We start from the raw sequence: 20,077 nt of genomic DNA, 5'->3' as shown, positions 1-20,077 counted from the left end.
ATAGCTCCCCGTCTTCCAATGGACTCACTTCAAAATCTGTGTAATTTACCAATCCATCCACTGCATTTGCCCATCCTACCTCCGTAGGCTCGTCCCACCCTACATCCTGTCTCACACCACCCACTATTCCAACGCTGGCTTACACTACATCCTCTCCCTCACCACTCCACAATTCATGGCAGAGCCATCAACCATCACAGCACCCAACTTCTCTTCCAAAAGCACTCCATCAGCCCTCCTTCAAAATCCTCCTCAAAACCTACCTTTTCAACTATAGCTTTGGTCACTCCTTTATCCTTCAACTGCTACTCTGTGCCTGGGCGTGGATTGGGTCTGTGGTGGTTCCTTTGGTCAGGATCATGGTTTGCATGTCATCGTGGAGCAGACGGGGGATGGTGACAAACTCGAGGGCAGCCGAAACGGAGGAGGACGCGCCATAATCCCTCACGGTTGACAGTGTCAAGAGCCTTTGTGAGGTCAAAGGCAGCCATGTACAAGGGTTGGTGCTGTTCCCTGCATTTTTCTTGCAGTCGTCGCATGGTGAACATCATATCCATTGTACCCCTTAGTGGACGGTATCCACATTGCAACTCTGGGAGGAGCTCTTCGGCCACAGGGAGACAATTGAGGAAGATTCTTGCGATGATTTTCCCTGTGGCCGACTGCAGGGAGATTCCGCTGTAGTTACGCAGTCGGACTTGTCCCCTTTCTTGAAGACGAGGTCACAATTACGGCGTCTCAGATCTCCAGGCATGCTCTCCTCCTTTCAGATAAGAGAAATGAGGTCATATATTCGTGTCAATAGTACTTCTCCGCCATGCTTTAGTGCTTCGGTGGGAATTCCATATGCTCCTGTTGCCTTGTTGTTCTTCAGCTGACGGATGGCCTTTTCCACCTTGTGCCGGGCTGGGGCTGTGCTGAGATGGTGGCGGGTAGCATGCTGCGGATGGAGTCAAGGACACTCACGTCGAAGAGAATCTCGGTTAAGGAGATCTTCGAAATGCTCCTTCCAACGGGCACTGACTGCCTCTCTGTCCTTGATGAATATCTCGCCTTTCTTGGCCAGCAGTGGGGTAGGGCCTTTTGTGCTTGGGCCATAGGTCCACGTCCAGACCGGGGTCAAGCAAGGCTGTGTCATTGCACCAATGCTCTTCTCGATCTTCCTTGCTGCTATGCTTCATCTCACCCTCAGCAAGCTCCTCGCTGGAGTGGAGCTAAATTACAGAACAAATGGGAATCTGCTCAACTTCTGCCACCTCCAGGCCAGATCCAAGGTCATCCCATCCACTATCATTGATCTACAAAACGCAGATGACGCCTGCGTCTGTGCGCACACTCGGAGGCTGAACTCCAAGCCATCATCAACACCTTCACCGAGGCGTACGAGAGCATGGGCCGTACACTAAGCATCTGTAAGACAAAGGTCCTCTACCAACCTGACCCCGCCACACAGCACTGCCCCCCAGTTATCAAAATCCATCATGAGGCCTTGGACAACGTGGACCATTTTCCATACCTCGGGAGCCTACTGACAACAAGGACAGACATCGATGACGAGGTCCAACACCGCCTTCAGTGTGCCAGTGCAGCCTTCGGTCACCTGAGGAAGAGAGTGTTTGAAGACTAGGACCTCAAATCTGATCAAGCTTATGGTCTACAGGGCAGTAGTGATACCCACTCTCCTATATGGCTCAGAGACGTGGACTATATACAGCAAACACCTCAAAACACTGAAGTACCACCAGCACAGCCTCCGCAAGATCCTGCAAATCCACTGGCAGGACGCACCAAATTCAGTGTTCTCGCTCAAGCCAATATCCCCAGCATCGAAGCATTGACCATGCTTGATCAGCTCCGTTAGGCAGGCCACATCGTCTGCATGCCCAACACGAGACTCCCAAAGCAAGCGCTCTACTCGGAACTCCTACACGGCAAGTGAGCACCAGGTTGGCAGAGGAAACGTTTCAAGGACATCCTCATAGCCTCCTTGATAAAGTGCAACATCCCCACTGACACTTGGGAATCCCTGGCCCAAGACTGCCCAAAGTGAAGGAAGAGTATCCTGGAGGGCGCTGAGCATCTCGAGTCTCATCGCCGAGAGCAAGCAGAAACCAAGCGCAGACAGCGGAAGAAGCGTGCGTCACCCAGGCTCCCCACCTACCCTTTCCTTCAAGCACTCTCTGTCCCACCTGTGATAGAGACTGCAATTCCTGCATTGGACTGTACAGCCACCTGAGAACTCACTTTGAGTGTGAAAGCAAGTCTTCCTTGACTCCGAGGGACTGCCTATGGTGACTCTATGCCCATTTTACCCTCCCTCTTGCTCTCCTACAGGTTAACATTTTGAACATCAGCCACAAAGGTGGGTTTTTTTTCTTGAAGACAGTGCACATCAGTTAAAGTGATCTTATCAGATATTTCAGAAGTTAGCTTTGCTATTTCCAGGGAATAAAAATAGGATAAGAACACTGAAAGAACTTCTATTGGATTATCATCTGACCACATTTATCAGTGTAACAACACTTTAAACCAAGGCTAGTACAAGGCAATCTCCACATTCTTGGTTGAAAAAGAAATATTGCAAAGTTCCTATTCTTTTTTTCTCCTGGAATGGGGAGTAGAAAACATTTCCTGTTCCAATCAATTACCTGTGCTGAAAGTTCCTCCCATGTCCATATTCTAAACAAACTCAAAGCTTGATTGGAAAGGCAGGGGAGGATTTTCCTATATAAAATATTATACTAATACAATAATTTCTTACAATTTTTTCCTACAGCTGTTCAAGACCTGACCATACTGATTTCTTTCTCTACCTTGTTTTCTCCACTTTCCCCCCCCCCCCCCCCTACCTTCGTGGAGGGCAAGGTTACACAGCTGCTGGCCATTCCATCCCGGATACCTTGCCAAAATTGTCATTGGGGCAGGTTATTTTACCATAAACATTGCAGCTAAACCCCAATCCTGGTGTTGCGCGCGTGCGTGTGTGTGCTCATACCCACTTTCCAGTAGGAGTCACTGGAAAGTGATGAGGAGCAGGGAACGCTCACTGACTTTTTCAACGAGCAAGCTACTAGCAGAATTTGACGGTACTAAATATTCACATCTTCAAAGCAGTATCCATAATCAATAAGGATATCAAAGGCCAAATTCATAATGCTACGAGGGCCACTCAATGGGCAGACCGACAGTCGACTGAGCCTTTGCCTAATTTCAACATGTGATGCCAGTCTCCTCCACAGATTTCACTTCTTCTAATAAGTAGGGCAGATCTGAAAGTGATCTTCAATATCCCACATCCCCAATATACTCCAAAGGAGTGGGAAATATCTACATTTCAGTAACAGGCAGACAGTAAAAAGACAAAGTTTAACTTCAAATATAAGCCATTTTACTGAAGTGCTAAATTAGTAAGTTGGCCGCTCACAGCACTTCATCTGCCCCGTCCACCATTCCCTTTCCATCTTATAATGTCGTACATACACGACCCAAATGAATTGTGTGTTAAGGATAAGGAACTTGAGATATTACTTTTGTAATTTTCCCTCCCATTCTATTTTGTAATAGTTAATGCATTTTGAAAAATAGTCTAGCACCATAGTTGTCAAGTGATAAAAGCTATTTTATAATTTGCACTGCAAAATTAACACTAGAAAACATGACAACAATTAGTTTAACATTTTTAGTAGATCATAATACTGAAGCTAGACCTTAATAGTAAATGACTTTTAATTTGTAGTGCTAAATATTAGTACTGTACATAACCAAAATGAACTTACCCCAACTGCTGGCAGATTAGGCAATACGGAATTGGCAGTGACCAGGTCAGTATTAAATAACCTTGGGGGATTTTGATTGCCATCTACAGAGCTTGATTCCTGGAATGTCGGCATACTGTCAAATGCACTAGCGTTTGTAATATCCCCAAAATTTGTATTAATTTCCATGAGATTTGGTATCAAGTCAGGGATAGTTAATCCATTTTCCGATTGCTTTTCCGACTCAGAGTTGCCAGATTTCTTTTCCATCTCAGGGATTTCAGATTTCAAATACTTTTCCATATAGCTTGGCAACCGGGTCTCTGGAAAGGTTCGATTTGACGAATCAAATTCAAATCCTTTAGCAACATCATTTCTCAGTAATGATGGTGAGAGATCAGCAGGTTCCATCACAGGTTCAATTGATGGTTTGGACGTTTGTGTAAGTGTCTGACCAACCTCCAAACGTGATCTTTTACGGTCCCATTCAGAAACAAGATCATTCTCCGCATCACCCTGGTTTTTAAAATTCAACTTCAAGCTTTTCTTATTGATCAGAGATTTAAAAAGCAAGCTCTGTTCTGCAGACACACGTTTAACTACTTTAGATCTAGTTTCAATTTGTTGCATTTTGAGGAGAGAGGAAGGTGCTCCACTTTTATGGTTATTTTTTCTCGTCAAACCAACTTTGAACAAACTTGGATCAAATGTTTTCTCCTTTTTTGGTGATATATGGTCTTCCTGAATCGATGGCATGGCAAACGCTGGCACAAAAGGCACTTTAGGAGCTCGCTGCCTCTTTTGCGGCAGCTGAATGGGATTGCCACATCTACGAATTGTTTCTGCAAAGCTATCCATATCAGAAGAGCTGTCCAAGCTACTGCCTTCATTGAATGAAACGTTCATTTCATTTCCCTCCTGGAATTTTGAGGCGGTTTGTTCTATAGATGATGCATAACTATTTGCTGATGATTCCAGGTCTACAATTGGGCCAACAATTGCTTTAGCTGTCTGCGTATTGTCAACCACAAACGCCTCCTTTAATGTAGCTTCCCTTGGTTGAGATTCCAGAATATTTTGTACAGACAGAGAAAATTCATTTGTTACTGCTGCTAGCTCCGTCTTTTGCTCAGTAGAACTTACTGTCTGGGCATCTTCTGTTCTGAATAAGTTTCCGGTAGGTGCCTCTACACTGGAAGCTAACACTGCATTCTTCAGTTCCATCTCTTTATGTTGCACTTTGGGTGTGCTTGATAAGAGAGGTAGGCCAAACTTGCTTGTCACAGTCTCTGAATCAGCGTTTTGCTCAAAAGCAACAGTTGAAGAAGTATCTTCATTCATTTCACAACCAATGGCTCTAGATGCTTGTACGCTCTGGGACAAGATTGCCTCCCTTATTTCAAAGTCTTTATTTTCCAACATAGACATGTTTTGCTCCACAGGCAGAGCACGCCCTCCTTGTGTTGCCCTGGAGTAAGACTCTGTTTCACGAGTGCCATTTTCAAGGGCCTCTCTTCTAATTTCAGACACCGTAGATGATGTCTGTAAAGAAACAGATACGTCATTTACTTCAGTTTCTCTATATGGCAAGACGACTGGCCCTTTTTGTGCAGGTAGGACGAGATCATCACTGGTTAATATTTTAGACTGTTGTTCGTTAGAGCTCTTTGTAGACACTTCTTTATTAGTTTCAGCCCCCATAGTTGTAAATGTTTGTACACCTTGAAGGGATGTTGTCTCTTTTATTTTAGAGCCATTATTTTGCAGCATAGGCAACTTCTCCGGTAAAGGCAGGGCTGTTGCTTCATTTGACCCCGATTCAGTGTCACTAACAATATTTGTAGGGGTGTCAGTCTTCATTTCAGGCACTGTGATTTTAGGTGCTTGCACACACAAAGATGATACGTCATTTATTTCTTTTTCCTTAAATTTGGAGTTTATTGTGCCCTTTTGCAAAGGTAGGATAACATCACTTAATGTATCTGTGCCTGACTTTTGCTCATTACAACTTTTTGCAAGTGCTTCTTTCTCTGTTTCAGACACTTCTACACTCGGGGGTGAAGCGTCCTTTATCTCAGTTTCTCTTGGCTGTGTCTGTGATGAACTTAGTTGCACAGGTAAGGCACCTTCAACTGTTGCTGTACCCAAGCATTCCTGCTGCTCACTAACATAGTTTGCACTCTTGTCTTTTTTCATTTCAGATACAGTGCTTTTAAACATTTGTACAGGTTGAGGAGATGTCTTTGTTTTGGAATCACCAATGTGCAACATTGGTGGACTTTGCTGAGCAAGTTCACCTTTTGCTGCACCTGAGCCAGATGTTCTATCATTCTTTACAGGTACTTCTTCCTCAATGTCAGGCACAGTTTCAGATATTTGTGTGCTCTGAGGCGAAGCTACATCTTTTATCTCTACCTCTCTAGATTGAGATTTCGGTGGACTTTGCTGTGCAAGCATTGCAGCTTCAACTATTGCAGCACTTGGCCTACCCTTTTGGTTAACAACATGGTTTGTATTCATGTCTTTAACATCAGGCACTACCGGTGTGGATGCTTGTACTTTCTGAGTTGATATTGTGTCCTTAACTTCAGTGTCTCCATTTTCCACCTTGGATGCATTTTGCTGCACAGGCTGGGCAAGCTCACCTTTTGCTTCACTTTGCTCATTAACACTCTTTGTGGGGGCATCTTTCTCAATTTCATTCACTGCAGTTTCATAAATCAGTACAGTTAGAGGCAACATGGCCTTTTCTTCCATTTCTCTACTGTGCAATTCTGCTCCAGCCGATGGTACAGACAGGACAATATCATTTGTGGCTGCATCTAGGCATGCCTTGTGTTCTTTATCACTCACCATGGGGGCAACTTTCTCAATTTCAGATAAACTTATTTCAGAAGTATGCATATCCACAGAAGATGATTTACCTTTCACATCAGTGTGTGCACACTCTACTGAAGAAACCATTCCAAGTGGGGAATTTTCTTCTGGTCTACCAGTTTGCACATCAGGTAATGCTTTTAAAGATGCCTTTCCAACATGGGCACTTGTGGTGTTCATTTCTTTGTTTTTGGGTTCTTCTGCAGAAATGTTCTCTGCATCACCAGCTTTCACACAGATCACTCTTGAAATGTTATCTGCTTTATGTCTCACTTCTACATTTACACCAGATGCTTCAACATTCTTGGAAGTATTTGGCTGCTTCCTGCCAATTTTGGTTGTAGTTGCATCTGCTCGTTTGGCAGATTTGTTGTGTATTTGAATCTTTAGGCTACCAACGTATTTTTTATTTGCGTTAGGGGCTAAAGGCAGGTCCTTGGTGGCAAAGAAGTCAACTTGGTGGTGACTTGTAGATTTCTTCTTTTTAGGTAGAGTGATTCTAATGGTCTCTTCCTCCTCGGTTCTGGTTTCACTGCAGATTCCTTGTTGCTTTGCACCAGATTCATCTTCCTTTTCAACTGATGGACTGTCAAAGCAAACAAAGAAAATGTAAATAGCATAAGCAAAAGTGAACAAGTTTGCTCAACATTCCAGCAATAAACCTGCGCAGATTTGTGGGAGAGACCATCAGCCAATGAAGCATTTTCCATGTACTTAAAGAGGAAGGTAACCCAAGAGGGCATACTTTATCTCCTGCCTTTTCTAAAAGAAATGAATAGTCACACCATAGTTTCATTTAATTTTTTTTTAAAGCAGGATCTCCCTCACTGATCGGCTGCCCCAGTGATGCCAATCATGGGGAGCATCCTGGAGTGCCTCCATGACAACTGGAGAGAGAATTCTGACCAAAGATCATCGAACTGAAACGTTAACTCTGTTTCTCTCTCTCCCCAGATGCTGCCTGATCTGCTGAGTATTTCCAGCATTTTCTGTTTTTAATATCGGATTTCCAGCATCTGCAGTAATTTGCTTTTGTAGGGGAGGGAATTGTCCTGGACCTCTCCAAGCTCCAGGATACAGGCTGGAAAATATTATTTTAAAAAGTGACATTTATTTTCTTCTTACTGTAGCTTTCCTTGGTGGGCTTTAAGGAGAATTTGAAGAGGAGGTGAGGAAGGTGCAAGAATTTAGAAAGGGATTTCTGGAGCATGGGGCTGAGGCAACTGAAGGCACAGCCACCAATGAGGTGAAGGGAGGGGATGCACAAGTGGCCGTTGTCAAAGAAATAAAAAGTTTGGAGGGGGTGGTTGTAGTACTAGAGGAGATTATAGAGATAGGGAAGGATGAGGCTGTGAAGAGATTTAAACACAAGAATCAGAATTTTAAGTTGGAGAACCGGGAGCCAATTACAAGCGTGATGGGCAAGTGAAACTTGATGCAGGGTAGGATAAGGATAGCAGAGTTTTCGATGAGCTGAAATATACAGAGGGTGGAGATTATAATGCTGGCCAGGGGAACATTGGAAGTCACGTCTTGAGATGACAAAGGCATAGATGAGGTTTCCACAACAGATGGGCTGAGGCTGGAGTGGGGGGCAAGCGATGTTAGAGGACAAAAGCAAAATACTGCGGGTGCTGAAATCTGGAATAAAAACAGAAAATGCTGAAAATCTCAGCAGGTCAAGCAACATCTGTGGAGAGAAAGCAGAGTTAATGTTTTGGGTCGATGACCCTTCATCACACTGATGAAGTTACAGAGGACATAGGTTCAGAAGCTCAGCTCGAGTTCAAATAGGACACAGAGGTTGTGAAAATTATGAGTCGGCCTGAGGTAGTGGCTGAAGAGGGGAATGGAATCAGTGACAAGAATATGCAGTTTGTGGCGGAGGCAAAATGCCTTTGCAAGGTCTAGCTGACTGGATTTCAGCAGCACGTAACTATTTTGAACAATCACAACATCTTTGCGTCATATTTGATATTCATCATCACTCTTTGAATATAGGGTTTTCTCTCTGTTTTTGGGCAGGGAAAGGCGGCCAAGGCTGAAGAGAATGACAATCATACTGAACTAACTGACAGCGGGTAATGCGAGCAGTGTACAAGGCACAGAGGAAGGGAGAAGGTCGGGTGGATTGGGGTTAAGTGCCTGGAGTTCTTCCTGGTTATCTATCTGAGTCGGTATGAATGCATCATTGTATGATTACAATGTACCGCCACAAGCACGGACCAATCAGATTACCAATCCAAAACCATAAACCTGCAATGACAGTTCCTCAGCAACGTTGTCTTTAGTCATAACAGTCAGCCTCAGAAACAGATACTATAACAGTTCATCTGCCAATTCACCCCACTCCTTTCCTGTCCCTTGGGCCCAGTTTCTCTTACCTCTTGTGCAATCCTTCTGGCCCAGCCTGTCTCCCACTCCCTTTGCCCTACATATCAGTTATGTCATCTAATCCGACTTTACCAGGTTACTTTGTAGAAATAATTGAATGTACCTTATCTATACCATTTAATATTTTATATGTCAGTGAGCTTCCTCTTAATCACTTCTTTATAGACTGTAAAGCTCAACTGTTCCAACTATTTCCTCGTCCACTTTAAAGAATGAACAAACTTGTATTCACAAAACGCCTTTCATGTCCTCAGGATATCCCAAGGCACGTCACAATCAATGTGTTTTTTTTTAAAGTTTAGTCACTGTTGTTTTGTAGGCCAAGCAGCAACCAATTTACACACAAGGTCTCAGACAGCAAATGAGATAAATGGCCAGTTGATCTGTTTTGGTGGTGTTTGTGGGATAACAGGAGAACTCCCATTGCCTTCAAGTAGTGCCATAGGATATTTTAGAGTACTGAACTGAAGCTTCAGCCTAGATTATATGCTCTAATCTCTGGAGTGGGACTTGAGCCCATGACCTACCAACTTAAAAGGCAAGAGTGTTACCCACCGAACCAAGGCTGATATTTATCGAACTACATTGCAATTGTGAGTTCCAAGAGATTCAACCATTTCTGTATTTATGGATACAATCCTGATGTATCTCTAAAGTCAAAAATTATTTTGTACTAAATCTACTAGTCCTAATTCTGCTACTTCACATAGTAAATTTTAGTTTATATTAAGTTGATTTGAGTCATCCAAAATTATTGTATTTACAAAGTTATTTATTTACAAATATTTTTTTCATATTCTATCACGATATAAACACGATAGATTAACCTGCCAATCACACACTGTCCAATGCAAATTTCTGTACAACACCTAATACTAGAGCCAGAATGTCTGAAGTTTCTTAACTAACCTTCCCAGAAACAAAGCTCGAGTTCTGACCTGAATTTCAAGAAGCCACTTCAGCAGAATACTCCACCAAACATCTGATTTCCAGTATCTGCAGTATTTTGCTTTAGTAGAATACTGTATTTTCTTTTTCTCCTATGCATGAATGCAAGCTGTTGTTACCCTATCCTTACAAAATAAAGCACACCCCCTGACTTGCCATGCGGAGCACCACAGAAAATTCACTGGTCTTTTTCTTTTGAGATTTCTTATATTTCAAAATGTCAAAAGTATATGTAAAAAGGGCAGTCATTTTCTGCTTTAATTAATTACAGGTCCATTGAGTTTGGTTTAAAATTTGATCTGGAGTAAGGCATTTACATACATCTAGCAACCTGCAAACTTCGGTCACCTACACCAACCAATAATAATTAACCAGTGAATGTTTACAACAAAGATACACTATGACCTTAAAGGGACAGTAAGTTCAAACACATCTTAGCAACAGTAATACATTGTGCTTTCCATAGTATAAGTGACATGATGGGATAACTACTAGTAATAAGTGTGGAATATACAAAACTGTCATTATTTGGATACAGCACATTGGTTTCTAAAACTCAATTCCCCAAAAACTACATATCCTATAGCTAGCTTTATACAACACAGTAATATGCTTCACTTTACTGCATACAATTCTATACATACATTAAAACAACATGTAAACCGAAACTTGGCTCTTGAGCCCCAAACATTCAATGTGAGAAAAATGCATTTATTTGGGGTGCTTTTAATATGATAATCATCTGATGTCATTTAATAAAGGAGAAAAACAATGGAAGTGAGTGTTAGAAGACGACTAAATGGAGGCTTGGTCAAAGATAGATTCTGAAGAGGTTTTTGAAAGAAGGAAGACTGGCAGCAAGGTTTAGAGAGAGAACTGCCAAGTGTAGGTGGAAGGTGGTTGAATGTTCCACTATCAATGTTAGAGCAGAATGCGGTGGTGTGGAAATGCAAAGGGGGTTAGATTGGAAAGGCGAAGGGCATGAGCTGATGCGCAAGGCCAAATGAGGTTGCAAAGTAGAGACTGTCAAGGCCATGCAGGGATTTGCAAATGAGAATGGGTATCCATTAGAGGCTGTCAAGGACGGAGATGATAGCTAAGCTGAACAGTGTAGGATAGGAAGTAGGCACTGGAGCTTGAGCTAAGTTGAGCTTGGGAATTTGGAAAGGCTTGCACTATAGTGGAGCATGGCGGTGATAAAAACATGGATAACAGCAGTGCGTTAGGTAGATAGATATAAGGTTGGAAATGCAGCTCATAGGTCAAATGGGACATCAAGGTTACACACCACTGAATTCATTCCAATTGTGCAGCAGGGAAGGAGAAGGATGGGTTCAGGGCTGGGATGGGGACATTTTAGGAGGCTAATAGGATGATTTTGGTATGTTGGCAATACAGAGTTAAAGAAAAAAGGATGCACTCACAGTCTTATTCTTGTAGTCACCGTGGAATGTAGTTCCGAGGTAATTACATTATCTTTGCTACTTTTCCCCTTTGAATCATTAATTTCCAGAGTTTTCAGTCTTCCAGGCTCAGCCTCAGATTCTTGTTCAGTCAAACTGTATTTTACAACAAAGCTTCCCATGTTTTGCTGATTATATATGTGGCTACCTGAAGCAATAGCACTTTTCTGATCTGCAGAATCTGCAGCAATCATTTTTTCACCTTGTTCATCGGTAGTTGCAATTTGTAAAGAAACAATTAAATCCTCATTACTTGCAGAACCCTCAATAGCTCCACTACCTGCAACAACGAAATTAGTATCAGTGTTTTCTGAAAAAATACTTTTTTCCACTTTTTGATCAGAAAGTGAGATACTTCTATCTGTCGATGTCAAAGTTTCAGAATTGTTGAACCGGGTCTCTGCGTTTGATGTCTTTTCCAAGGAACTTTTTACTGGTGACTCAACATTGTTATCTGAAGTTGGACTTAGAGGCGTATGTTGTGAGGTCTTTTTTCTTGATGTAAATGGCTTGGATACATCTTGTGCACTGAACGGAAGAGGTTTTGGAGATGTTTTCCGGCGGATCAAAGGAAGAGTACCTTGCTTTGGTGTGAAAGAAGTTTTAACTGGGACTTCAGACGACTGTTGAATGGGCTTCACCTCTTTCTTATTGGAAGCTATTTCTTTCAATGCTTCTTCAGTTGGGTTAGTATCTGCATTCCCAGTGTTTTGATCAGACTGCGGATCAGATTTCAGGGATCGTCTCTTTCTTCCCTTTCTTCCACCTCGTTTGACTTCTGTCGGAGACTTTTTATTCATTTCAATGGACTCTAGTGTTGCTGAACTCAAATCCGTTTTTAAACCTGCAAACAAATCAATTGATTTTTCTGCCATGGTTTTAGAATTTGCTACATCAATAAGAGAGTTAGTAACTGATTCATCTATGTGTGATTCCGGTACCACTACACCATTCTGATTTTCTCCTGAAAGATTACCTGTGGTGAACTGTTCAACTGTGAGTAAGCTTGGTGTGTCTTCACCAATGAAAGGCACACAAGAGGTTCCTGCCTCCTCAGCCTGGTTTTTTTTAGTATCTGCTGCAAATGTATATTTCTTGGATGAATTCTGTTGCTTTGCCAAGACAGGTGCAAATGATATTTTTTCAGGAATATTAAGATTTTCAATTTCCTTTATAAATCCTTGAAAAGCTGAATGGTTCAACTGGACAGTTTCCTCATTTTCCACAGGCTTTTCCAAAGCTTTTAGTTCCACACCAATATTGTTAACGGGCAATGAACCAGATGCCTCCGACAACCTTACATTTGAATTTTCTTTGATTTTAGGAGGAAGTATGTCAATTTCAGTAACTTTAGCTAGCTGCTCAATCATTAGAGTCTCAGAAATGGGTAAAACACATTCCTTTACAGCTGGAATATCGACACAGTCAGCGTTAGATTCACAATCATACTGGCCTTCAGTTAACCTGTCACTGTTAACAAATGCATTGTCTTTCCGTTGTCTAGTGTCCCGAGATGTGCTTTTATTGATAGAGGAGATTTCAAGTTCACCAATTTCACATCCCTTTACAGTTCTGTCATCTGAGACCAAACATCCAGCTGCAGAGGCTGAAGGTAATGAAGTATCCTCCTTATTTACCAACGTGCTTCCAAACAGGTGTGACACCTTGCCGATTGAAGCAGTTACAAATTCATTTGGTGGATTACTACCAACAGTGTTTGGAGAGAATTGCTCTGCAACACACTCAGCCGCAGTCTTTGTTTCAGTTTTCCTGTGGATGCTCTGCAGGTTGATATCGACTACTATGACATTCTTACTTACAGATCCTGTGTTTTTAGGTGAACACTCAGACGGCTCAGCTGGATTACCTACGGCTGGTAACACAGCCCTTTCCTCGGGGGAGCCCGGTGATATCTCTGCCAGATCTTGGTCAGTTGACTGAGCCTCTGTCACTCCTTCGCTCTTGTGGTCTTGCGAAAATGAGGATATTCTTGAATTTTGAGTTTGCCCTACACTTGTACTCTCCCCCGAGGGGCTGAAGTCCGTTGTCGCTGGAGGAGATTCCTCCACAGAACTGTTTTGGTTCAAAGATGCTGCGGATTCATTTTTCGAACTCTTTTTTCTAGTAGAACTAAAAATACCTCCTAGGTAATCCAGCACTTGGTTTTTTTTGCCCTCTTCTGCCTTTCCGGAGCCTGGAAAACGAATATTTTGAAACTAAAAGAAAAAAATAAAGACGGTTTTAGTGAACACGCAACCCATAGAACATGTTTTATGTACATTACAAAACTTTAAACGTTCTTCAAATAAAATCTAGGTCAGAACCACGACATATATATTTCTCCCCCAAAATGTTTGGCCCACGAAATCAAAACAGTCAATGAGTAGCCACAGGAAATTGTCAATTTGTGGCAAGCGGCGGGTTTTTAATCGGGCTGTATTATTTTACTGAATGAGCGCCTTCCGAGCGGAAACTCTCCCAATACCTACCTAATCGCTTGATACGACTGACACAAAGCTCAAAAAAAGTTTAATTATTTCCTTTCCAACGGCGCACTGAATGTTTGCTGCCCTCCGGCGAGTTGGGAAGCAGGCAATGCCGCCGCCGCCGCCGCCGCCGCGATATCTGGGAGGATGGGCTGCAGCACGCGGCTCCCAGGTGAGCTCCGGCGGCGCGCGGCTCCCAGGTGAGCTCCGGCGGCGCGCGACTCCCAGGTGAGCTCCGGCGGCGCGCACTCGGCCTAGGGGGCCGGCAGGTGAAGAGATGTGACGTCAGGGGCTCAGCCAGGCAACATGATAGCAGCCATTGCAGGGGGGCGGGAAACAAAAAGCGAACTGAGAGATTCTCACAGAAAAGAAACAATGTAAGACTAGCTTTGACAGAAAAGAGACCAGATAAAAGCAGAAAACCCGTCTGGACGTTGGGATTGTTCATTATTCACTAATGAAGGTGGTAGACTCCAAAACGTAAACAGGATAAGTTACACTCAATGCTGGAAATATTCAAGCAGGGCAGGCAGCACGTGTGGAGAAAAAAACCGAGTTAACGTCTCAGGTGGAAGACCTTTGGTCAGTTTTCAGTTTTTATTTCCGATTTCCAGAATTCGCAATATGTGCTTTTGTTTTAGGATAAGCTACAGTTCGATTTGAATGCACTTGGGCATTGGGCAGACAAATTCAATGTGGGGCAATGCAAAGTGCTTCACGTGGGGACAAAAATCCAGCAAGGGACTATTACTAAAATAGAAAGAAAATAATGTGCATGGAAAATGAAAGAGATTCAGAGGTCCTGACGGACAATAAATTGAAACTATCGCAACATTGCCCTATGGCAGTGAATAAATCAAACCCGATATTGGGATGTATTAAAAGGTCAATATTAACTCGAAAGAGTGAGGTAATCCTGCCACTTTATAAGTCATTGGTACATAAGAACATAAGAAATAGAAGCAGGAGTAGACCATTTGACCCCTTGAGCCTGCTCTGCTTTTTTAATAAGATCATGGCTGATCTGATCATGGACTCAGCTCCACTTCCCCGCCCACTCTCCATAACCCTTTATTCCCTTATCGCTCAAAAATCTGTATCTCCGCCTGTTATGTAATGATGTGTGTATCGTCCCAGTACCTTAAATGTATTGTAAGTACTATGCCACACCACAGAGGGCGCTGCGGTGGGAAACCCTGGTAGTACCTGTAACAAGGGCTATATAAGGATGACCACTACACCTGGGAGGCACTCTGGAGCTGAACAATAAAGGACGAACGTCACAGCAGTTAGACTTACACCAGACCGTGTGGAGTCAGTGATTTGTGTGCTACATACACCACACCACCTTAAATATATTCAATGGCCCAGCCTGCACAGCTCTCTGGGGCAGAGAATTCCACAGATTTACAACACTCTGCGAGAAGAAATTCCTTCTCATCTCAGTTTTAAATGGACGGCCCCTTATTCTGAGACTATGCCTCCTAGTTTTAGTTTCCCCTATGAGTGGAAATATCCTCTCTGCATCCACCTTGTCGAGCCCGCTCATTATCTTATATATTTCAATAAGATCATCTCTCATTCTTCTGAACTCCAATGAGTATAATCCCAACCTACTCAACCTATCTTCATAAGTCAACCCTCTCATCTCCGGAATCAACCTAGTGAAACTTCTCTGAACAGCCTCCAATACAAGTGTATCCTTCCTTAAATACGGAGACAAAACTGCACACAGTACTCCAAGTGTGGTCTCACCAATACCCTGCACAGTTGTAGCAGGACTTCTCTGCTTTTATACTCTATCCCCCTTGCAATAAAGTCCAACATTCCATTTGCCTTCCTGATTGCTTGCTGTACCTGCATATAACTTTTTGTGTTTCATGCACAAGGACCCCCAGGTCTCTCTGTACTGCAGCACTTTGCAATTTTTCTCCATTTAAATTATAATTTGCTTTTTTTTTTCTGCCAAAGTGGATAACCTCACATTTTCCCACATTATACTCCCACCTGCCAAATTTATGCCCACTCATTTAGCCTGTCTATATCGCTTTGCAGATCTTTTGTGTCCACCTCACAATTTGCTTTCCCATCCATCTTTGTATCAGATGCAAACTTGGCTACATTACACTCGGTCCCTTCATTCAAGTCATTAATACAGATTGTAAATAGTTGAGGCCCCAGCGCCAATCCCTGCGGCACCCCACTAGTTACTATTTGCCAACCGGAAAATGACCCGTTCATCCCGACTCTGTGTTTTCTGTTAGTTAGCCAATCCTCTATCCATGCTAATATATTAACCCCAATCCCGTGACGTTTTATCAGTGCAGTAACCTTTTATGTGGCATCTTATCGAATGCACTTAGAATACTGTGTACAGTTCTGGTCACCATTATATGGAAAGGATATTGCAGCTATTGAAAGGACACAGAAGACAGCAATCAGAATGATTGAGGTGGTGGAGGGGTTGGATTACGAGGAATGATCATGTAAATTGGGCATGTTCTCACTGGAAAGAATGCTGACAGAATGTTGTTTTAAGCATTCTAAAGCGTATAGATAATATACATCATGACAAGTGATTCCACCTTGTCCTGAACAGTCGAACCAGAGGACACACACTGCGCTTGAAGAGGGGTAAATTTAAAAATAATCTGTCGTAACAATATTTCAGTGAGCGAGTTGTCAATCTATGGAACAGGCCCCTTAGGGAGATGATGGAAGCAGTTAGTGTTGTTTAGTTCAAATATAAATGAGATTTCTTTCAGAAAATAACATTTTGGGTTACAACGAGTAATTTGAGACAATACTTATGGTAAGTGTAGCATGCTTGGGGGGAACAGGTGACTTTGGACACATTCTGCCCAAAACTCTCCATGACTGGGGTGTTCTTGTCATGTCTGAGTCTGTTGTAGACTAATTGATAGAGATTGATTGCTATGATTGGTTAATGACTTCATTGTCATTGTATCATGTGACTACCAGGATGGTAGAAGGTGAACTAGATGGTAACTAGTCAGGTGCCACAGGGATCAGTGCTGGGACCCCAACTATTTACAATCTATATTATCGACTTGGAAGAAGGGACTGAGTGTAATGTAGCCAAGTTTGCTGACGATACACAGATGGGAGGAAAAGCAATGTGTGAGGAAGACACAAAAAATCTGCAAAAGGACATAGACAGGCTAAGTGAGTGGGCAAAAATTTGGCAGATGGAGTATAATGTTGGAAAGTTTGAGGTTATGCACTTTGGCAGAAAAAATCAAAGAGCAAGTTATTATTTAAATGGAGAAAGATTGCAAAGTGCCGCAGTACAGCGGGACCTGGTGGTACTTGTGCATGAAACACAAAAAGATAGTATGCAGGTACAGCAAGTGATCAGGAAGGCCAATGGTATTTTGGCCTTTATTGCAAAGGGGATGGAGTATAAAAGCAGGAAAGTCTTACTACAGCTATATAAGGTATTGGTGAGGCCACACCTGGAATACTGCGTGCAGTTTTGGTTTCCATATTTACGAAAGGATACACTTGCTTTGGAGGCAGTTTAGAGAAGGTTTACTAGGTTGATTCCGGGGATGAGGGGATTGACTTATGAGGAAAGGTTGAGTAGGTTGGGCCTCTACTCATTGGAATTCAGAAAAATGAGAGGTGATCTTATCGAAATGGATAAGATTATGAGGGGACTTGACAAGGTGGTTGCAGAGAGGATGTTTGCACTGATGGGGGAGACTAGAACTAGAGGGCACGATCTTAGAATAAGGGCTACCCATTTAAAACAAAGATGAGGAGAAATTTCTTCTGAGGGTTGTAAATCTGTGGAATTCACTGCCTCAGAGAGCTGTGAAAGCTGGGACACTGAATAAATTTAAGACAGAAATAGACAGTTTCTTAAATGATAAGGAGTTATGGGGAGCAGGCAGGGAAGTGGAGCTGAGTCCATGATCAGATCAACCATGATCTTATTGAATGGCGCAGCAGGCTCGAGGGGCTATATGGCCTACTCCTGTTCCTAATTCTTATGTTCTTATGACCTTGGTCTATATTTGTCGAGCAATTCTTATGTTCTGCCCTCAAGATCAACAGAGCTACTCAGCATTGGGGTAAGTAGACTTAGAAATAAAAACATAAAATGCTGCAAATGCGCAACAAATCATCTAGGTGACAAAAGTATGTTGCCATTATGGCTGGGACTCCATCAGAACCCGTTCTGAGTTCTAATGGAGGCTCCCTCCTTCTGTGGATTAGTGAGCATCTGAAAAAGACAAGTTAACATTAGTAGGCGAGACCTTTTATCAAATTTGATGAACTACTCACCCAAAACATTTTCAGATGTTAACTGACCCACATTTTCTGTTTTTAATTCAGATTTACAGTAGTCACAGATTCTCTTAACACATAGCCAAACAAAAACACACCATGCTATCGTGCAATCTTGCTTCCACTTTTAACAAAGAGTCAATTGTTTGGGAATAGGACAGCTTCCTGGATGAATTATGTGCTCATGATATTTTAAAGCATGTTCCACATTTAGTAAAAACGATGATAACTATCAAGTATTCAGCAAGGTAGTCTTTCTAAGGTACTAGCCCTGAAGATGACGAAAGTTGAACAGGTTCCCACTGGTTCTGTAGTTTAGTTCCACTCCAGCGGGGAGCTTGTTGAGTGTGAGATGGAGCATTGCATCAAGGAAGATCGAGAAGAGGGTTGGCGCAATGACGCAGCCCTGCTTGACCCCGGTCCAAACGTGGATTGGGTCTGTGATGGATCCGTTGGCCAGTATCATGGTTTGCATGTCGTCATGGAGCAGGCGGAGGATGGTGACAAACTTTTGGGGGCAGCCGAAATGGAGGAGGACGCTCCATAGTCCCTCACGGTTGACAGTGTCAAAGGCCCTTGTAAAGTCAAAGATGGCCCTATACAAGGGTTGGTGCTGTTCCCTGCATTTTTCTTGCAGCTGTCGCGCCATATAAATCATATCCGTTGTACCACGTAGTGGATGAAATCCACACTGTGACTCCGGGAGAAGCTACTCAGCCACAGGGAGAAGACGGTTGAGGAGGATTCTAGCAACGACTTTCCCAGTGGCTGATAATAGGGAGATTCTTCTGTAGTTGCCGCAGTTGGACTTATCCCTTTTTTGATCAGGCCAACATCCCCAGCATTGAAGCACGGACCACACTTGACCAGCTCCGTTGGGCGGGACACATTGTTCGCATGCCTGACACAAGACACCCAAAGCAAGCGCTCTACTCTGAACTCCAACACAGCAAGCGAGCCCAAGGTGGGTAGAGGAGACGTTTCAAGGACACCCTCAAAGCCTCCTTGATAAAATGCAACATCTCCATCGACACCTGGGAGTCCCTGGCCAAAGACTGCTCTAAGTGAAGGAAGTGCATCCGGGAGGGCGCTGAGCACCTCGAGTCCCGTCGCCGAGAGCATGCAGAAAACAAGCGCAGACAGCGGAAGGAGCATGCGACAAACCAGTCCCACCCACCCTTTCCTTCAACGACTGTCTGTCCCACCTGTGGCAGAGATGGTAATTCCCGTAATTCAGCCATCTAAGAACTCACTTTTAGAGTGGAAACGAGTCTTCCCCGATTTCAAGGGACTGCCTACGATGACTAGCCCTGAAATTATTTGAACTTTTTGGCATTTCTGGGGTACTTTGAGGTGAATTCTGGGGGTGGGACCCACTTCTGCCCCGTAATTGCAGTGATCCGATTGAAATCGGAAGAAGACACGAAAAACCTCCCGGAAATAGTGGAGTAACGGGGGTCTAGCAAGAATGAGAAACTGAAAGAAATCAGTATTAGTTTTTTTTAAAAAGTACTGGAGAAATTAATGGGACTGAAAGCCAATAATTCCCCTGGATCTGAAGCCTAGATCCTAGGGTTTTGAAAGAGGTGGCTATTGAGATAGTAGATGCATTGGTTGTTATCTTCCAAAATTCCATAGATTCTAGAACAGTTCCCGTAGATTGGAAGGTAGCTCATGTAACCCCGCTATTTAAGAAAGGATGGAGAGAGAAATCAGGGAACTACAGACCAGTTAGCCTGATATCAGTAGTAGGAAAAATGCTAGAATCTATTATTAAGGATGTGGAAACAGGGCACTTAGAAAATAATACTAGTCTTGGGAAGAGTCAGCACGGATTTAT

At 43.0% G+C, this 20,077-nt stretch overlaps 1 protein-coding gene across 2 annotated transcripts in view; it reads right to left on the bottom strand.

Annotated features, from left to right (window-relative positions):
* The window catches only part of LOC139267377 (uncharacterized), a 290,673-nt gene that overhangs the window by 73,439 nt on the left and 197,157 nt on the right, over positions 1-20,077 (bottom strand). For both annotated transcript variants that reach the window (XM_070885623.1, XM_070885624.1), the window contains 2 exons: positions 11,399-13,653; positions 3,777-7,218 (listed from right to left, as the gene is read on the bottom strand). In XM_070885623.1, coding sequence (XP_070741724.1) covers positions 3,777-7,218; positions 11,399-13,653 — 5,697 coding nt within the window. The remainder of the gene's footprint in view (positions 1-3,776; positions 7,219-11,398; positions 13,654-20,077) is intronic.

The sequence above is a fragment of the Pristiophorus japonicus genome, chromosome 7 (genome assembly GCF_044704955.1).
Source record: "Pristiophorus japonicus isolate sPriJap1 chromosome 7, sPriJap1.hap1, whole genome shotgun sequence".
Classification (NCBI taxonomy): domain Eukaryota; kingdom Metazoa; phylum Chordata; class Chondrichthyes; family Pristiophoridae; genus Pristiophorus; species Pristiophorus japonicus.
Note: the sequence above shows the minus strand (reverse complement) of the source record. Positions and strands in the feature narration are given on the sequence as shown.